The sequence below is a fragment of the Salvia miltiorrhiza genome, chromosome 8 (genome assembly GCF_028751815.1).
Source record: "Salvia miltiorrhiza cultivar Shanhuang (shh) chromosome 8, IMPLAD_Smil_shh, whole genome shotgun sequence".
NCBI lineage: Eukaryota > Viridiplantae > Streptophyta > Magnoliopsida > Lamiales > Lamiaceae > Salvia > Salvia miltiorrhiza.
The window spans coordinates 55,042,428-55,048,427 of record NC_080394.1 but is presented as its reverse complement, the minus strand read 5'-3'; the positions used below and the strand labels follow the sequence as shown (position 1 = coordinate 55,048,427).

Below are 6,000 nucleotides of genomic sequence, written 5' to 3'. Positions count from 1 at the left end.
TTGAAAGATTATAATCTCTCATGTGAATATCATAACCTTTCTCTAAGAGTTGTCCCAGACTCAAGATATTATTTTTCATATTGGGCACGTAATAAACGTTGGAAATAAATTCATGATTTCCATTCTTCAAGCGAATTAAAATTTTCCCTTTTCCTTTAACTGGAACTTTGGATTCATCACCAAAGGAGACGTTGCCACTTACCGACTCATCGAGCTCCACGAACATGTTTCTCTTCCCGCACATATGATTGCTAGCACCAGTGTCGAGGTACCACGCGTTCTGGAGCTTCTCCCATGCTTCTTTGGCGGTACTTGCATTCGAGATTTTCTCGAAATCATCGTCCCCTAGCGCTTGATAAATGAGACAGAGAGCCTTCTTGTCTCTCTTTCTCGCGTCTCGCAATCTATCCTTTTGTTGTTGGGATAGTGCGGCCTCGTCCTGCGGCTCCTCGTAGCCGTTCTCCACGATTTCCCAAACGTCGTGGGCTCCAAATAGTGCCTTCATCTCGATGCTCCAATTATCGAAGTTGCTCTTGTTGAGCATGGGGACTTGAAACGATTGTAAATTCGCCATACCACAAGTAGAATCTTGTGGCTCTGATACCACTTTGTTGGAATATAAAGGAAAATTGGAGAAATTAATAAATATTGGAGGAATGAATTTCTTTAAATTTTGGCTACTATGTGGACGTGTGTGTGCGTGTGTATATGATGGAGAAAAACTTATGAAAGCAAATTTGCTTATTTTCTTTTCTGCACATCACAACTCCAATACAAATACATATTTATAGGTGGAGATTGCCACCATATTTGACATATTGTTGCCCACCATATTTGACATATTATTGCCACCATATTTGACAAATTATTGCCCACCATATTTGACATATTATTGCCACCATATTTGAAAAAACTAATATTCTAGAATTCTTACTAAATTAAGTTTATTTATTCAACAAACTGAACCAAACCAATAAATCAAAAAATCTGAACCATATTTTAATGTTTTATGATTTGGACCGATTTGTTCGAATATTTTGCTCCCCTTGTGTAGCATGATGTTCTATCGAAAGGGCTGAAAGTTTGGGGTCTTTCAAGAGAAAATGAAAATTCAAGACATTTAAACGCTGAATATTCCAAACCTAACACACTATTAACCTTATATCATCGGTTGTGTACTTGTGTTCAGATTTGCAATTTCAATTTTCGATGCTTCAATTTAATTTTATACTCCATTAGTTATATAAGTATTTATTTTTTATCATTTAAACTCAAAGTTAGGGTGAATAATATTTTTAATTTCATAAAAAATATTATTAAAATGATAAATATAACAGGATATAATAATCGGAGGCAGCGACACGACTGCAGCTACTTTAGTGTGGGCGCTAACGGCGTTGATGAAGAAGCCTTCGTTGATGAAGAAAGTGCAAGCGGAGATAAGGCAGTTGGCCGGAAAGAAAGAGATGATCGACGAAGAAGACATAGAGAAACTCCCATATTTGAGGGCAGTTGTGAAGGAAACTATGAGATTGTTTCCACCTGGTCCACTTTTACTCCCAAGAGAGACTACCAAGAAATGCAGTATAAATGGCTATGAGATTGAAGGTGGAAGTATGGTGTTTATCAATGCTTGGGCTATTGCAAGAGACCCCGCCACGTGGGAAAATGCAGATGAGTTCTTGCCGGAGAGATTCTTGTCGGCTGATCACATCGACGTGAGAGGTCAGAATCCGGAGCTGATTCCGTTTGGATTCGGCCGGAGAGGCTGCCTGTTGGGAAATATACACAAATAATTCCGCCCATTATCAAATCGAAAGCAATATCAAAGATATAAATTATCTAAGACGGGAAAAAAAATGACACCGATATTTAACGTGGTTCGGCCAAACTGCCTACGTCCACGGACCCACCCCAATATATTAGAGAATCTCACAAAAGGAGGAGTACAACAATACCACACTGTATTTTGTATCTGCCTACGCAGAGGCTATCTCTCAACTCACTTTTATCACTCGTGTATAACTTCCACACTGAAGTTTTCTCTCACAAGATTTTCTCTCTATCTCTCTATCTCTCTATCTCTCTAACTAGAGAATGCTTTGGTTGTGATTTTGGTGTGTTTTACAAATGCTGCGGAGAGGCTCTTTATAGGCAAAAGTTAAGAGGTGGTTGGTGGCAAATGGTGGTAGGTGGCACATGGTGGAGGTAGTTGATGGCTACCTACCTATTTTTGACTAACAATCTCCCACTTGAAGACTGATTTCAATCTGTCTTCACACCTCGATCAACGCAGCAGCCTTTCTGTCTTTGTTATTCTAGCAAACCAATTGAAGTTGAGCACAACTTCAATTTATCAATGGTTACTGCCTTTGTAAACATATCAGCTGAGTTCTTGCTTCCTTGGATCTTCTCAAGTTGTAAGATCTTCATCTCCAGCAGGTGACGGATGTAGTGATACTTCAACTCAATGTGCTTTGTCCTTGAGTGAAACGCTGGATTCTTAGCCAAGAAAATAGCACTTTGACTGTCACTAAAGAGTGTACTATTCTCATGCTTCTTCCCAAGTTCTCCCAAGAAATTCTGCAACCATACCATCACCTTGCTTGCTTCCGTCACGGCTACATACTCAGCTTCCGTAGTAGACAACGTGACAATCTTCTGCAACTTAGAAGACCAAGAAATAGCAGTACCACCAAAAGTAAATACATACCCGGTTGTACTCTTCCGACCTTCCAGGTCATTTGATGCCAAATCTGCATCAACATAGCCAACCAACTTGGCACTCTTGCCATCAAAACATAAAGCCTTGTCCGTGGTACCTCTTAAGTAACGAAGAATCCACTTGACTGCTTCCCAATGTTGCTTGCCCGGATCACCCATGAATCGGCTTACTACTCCCACTGCATGTGCAATATCTGGCCTTGTACACACCATGGCGTACATAACGCTGCCTATTGCCGATGCATAAGGTACTTTTATCATCTCGGCACGTTCCTCCTTTGTACATGGCGACTCCTTCTTCGACAGCTTGAAGTGACAACCCAACGGGATGTTCACCGGCTTTGAATTCTGCATGTTAAATCTTTCCAATACCTTCTCAATGTAGTTGGCTTGTGAAAGATACAGCTTTCCTGCCGCCTTGTCTCTTTTGATCCTCATGCCAAGAATCTGATTGGCCTCTCCAAGATCTTTCATGGAGAATCGTTCAGACAATTGCTTCTTCAACTTATCCATTTCCTTTGCATCAGCTCCTGCGATCAACATATCGTCAACGTATAGCAAAAGGATAAGATAACTTTTGTCAAACCTCTTGTAGTAGCAACAATGATCAGCGTGGCATCTCGCGTAGCCAATCTCCAACATAAAACTGTCAAACTTCTTATACCACTGCTTCGGAGCTTGCTTCAGGCCATACAAGCTCTTTTTCAACTTGCACACAAGATTTTCTTTTCCTTTCACCACGAATCCCTCGGGCTGTGTCATGTACAAGTTTTCCTCCAAATCACCATGAAGAAACGCTGTCTTTACATCCATCTGATGTAACAACAAGTTTTCTGCAACTACCATGCTCAACACTAAACGAATAGTGGTCAGTTTCACAACAGGAGTAAAAATATCGGTATAATCAATACCGTATCGTTGCTCAAACCCTTTGACAACCAGCCTTGCCTTGTAGCGTTTGCTACCATCAGCTTCAATCTTGATTCGATAGATCCACTTGCAATGCAATGCCTTCTTCCCCTTCGGGAGCTCTACAAGTTCCCAAGTGCCGTTTAGGATAAGAGATGCAATCTCATCATCCATAGCAACTCTCCACATCCGCTTATTACTACCAGTATCTGCCTCTGCATAGCATTCAGGCTCACCACCATCAGTAAGTAGTAAATAAAAGTTAGAGGGCGAGTACCTCTCAGGTGCACGTCGCTCTCTAACCGGTCTTGGCAGCGGATTGTTTGGTGGTGGGGTTCTTGGCTCCTCATCTGGAACCTCTTCAAAATTCTGGCTCTCCTTGCTCCCACTCGAGTTTGAGATGTCTAACTCGACTACTTGGGAATCAGAATTGCCAGGGCTAGATGCTTTCACTCTTTCCTTGTACAACACCTGTTCATTGAAAACCACATCTCTACTTCGAATAACCTTTCGGTTCTGCTCATCCCAGAGCCTATAACCGAACTCGTCTCCACCATAACCAATGAACGTACACTTAAGAGATTTAGCATCTAACTTGCTTCTATTAACATGATCAATATGAGCATAAGCAACACATCCAAAGATGCGTAGAAAAGATAGGTTTACCTCTTTTCCTGTCCATTCTTCCTCAGGTATCCGAAACTCCAATGGAACTGATGGACCTCTATTGATTAGGAATGCAGCTGTGTTAACTGCATCTGCCCAAAACATCTTAGGCAACCCACTTTTCAGCCTCATGCATCTTGCTCGCTCATTTAGTGTTCTGTTCATCCGTTCTGCTACACCATTCTGCTGGGGAGTTCCTCTCACGGTTTTCTCCATGCGAATCCCATTCTCAGCACAGTAGTCTTTGAACTTCTTAAGTTCATATTCTCCTCCATTGTCGGATCGTAGACACTTTACTTTCAGCCCTGTTTCAGTTTCTACAAGGGCTTTCCACTTCCTGAAAGTATCAAATGCGTCGGATTTATTTTTAAGAAAATAAACCCATACCTTTCGAGTGGAATCATCAATGAAGGTTATGTAGTATTCCGAGCCACCAAGGGATTTTACAGGCGCCGGTCCCCATAGATCACTATGGACCAGCTCCAGCTTCTGCGTCTTCAAGGTTCTGCCGCCTCTCGAGAAGCTTACCCTTTTCTGCTTTCCGAACACGCAATCCTCGCACAGGCCAACTTCAACAGTTTCCAGGCCAGGCAGCCTACCCTTTGAACACATTATCTTCATCCCCTTTTCGCTCATGTGGCCAAGCCGACAATGCCACAAATCTGCATTGTTCACTCCTCCTGCAAGATCAATGCAATCTTTGGAGTTAGTTGTCATATACAACGTGCCCTCCTTCTTTCCACGAGCTATAATCATAGCTCCCTTGATTATCTTCCAATTACTGCAGCCAAATGTCACTGTGTAGCCCTCTGCATCAAGCTGCCCAATTGAAAGTAAGTTCCTTTTCAGTCCAGGAATATGTCTGACTTGATTCAGCTTCAACTCGGATCCGTTGGATGTCACAACTCGCACGTCTCCCTTTCCCACGATTTTCAGGGGCTCATCATCAGCAAGATACACCTGTCCAAAATCGCCAGAGACATAATTTTCAATTATATCTTCATTACTGCATGAATGGAAAGACGCTCCAGAATCCAGCACCCACGACTCCATCGGACTGGTCACGCTCAGGACCAACGCCTCGCCTACATCTTCTGTTGTGGCTGCGTTCGCTGTCTTTTTGTGATCCTTTTTCTTCGGTGGCGCTTTACACTGATTCTTAAAGTGCCCGAACTCTTCACAGTTCCAGCACTGGATTGAACCCTTATCCGTCCTGGATTGGCTCTTTCCTCTGGACTTTGACCTTCCCCTGTTCTGCCTTCCTTTCGATCTTCCTCGATATTCCGTGTTCAGTGCAGTCCCTGACCCTGAAGAAGATGGAGATTCTTTCCTGCGAATCTCCTCGCTGATCATCAGATCTCTTACTTCGTCAAAGTGCAACTTTGCCTTTGCCGATGAAGCGCTAACTGCTGTCACTGTTCCGGCCCAACTTTCTGGCAAAGAAGATAGCAATATTAGGGCACGAACTTCATCATCAAACTCGATCTCCACCGAGCTCAGCTGTGTGGTGATCATATTGAACTCGTTCAAATGATTCTGCACTGGTGTGCTCTCGGACATTTTTAGATTGAACAATCGTCTCATCAAATGTACTTTGTTTGCAGTTGATGGTTTCTGGTACATCTCCGCCAGAATCGCTAACATCTCCTTTGTTGACTTTGCTCCAGTCGTGTGGTAGGCAACGTTCCTGGACAGCGATAA

The 6,000-nt window shown here is 42.7% G+C and overlaps 1 protein-coding gene across 1 annotated transcript; it reads left to right on the top strand.

The window, feature by feature from the left end:
• The first annotated feature begins 1,400 nt into the window (after nt 1-1,400).
• On the top strand, nt 1,401-1,796 carry LOC130998710 (cytochrome P450 71A1-like). The gene has a single exon (XM_057924121.1). The coding sequence runs from the start codon at nt 1,401-1,403 to the stop codon at nt 1,794-1,796; it is 396 nt and encodes a 131-aa protein (XP_057780104.1).
• Nucleotides 1,797-6,000: the final 4,204 nt, after the last annotated feature.

Bases quoted from the DNA above. Each gene is read 5' to 3' on its own strand.
- LOC130998710 (XM_057924121.1), top strand. From the start codon at position 1,401: ATGAAGAAGCCTTCGTTGATGAAGAAAGTGCAAGCGGAGATAAGGCAG.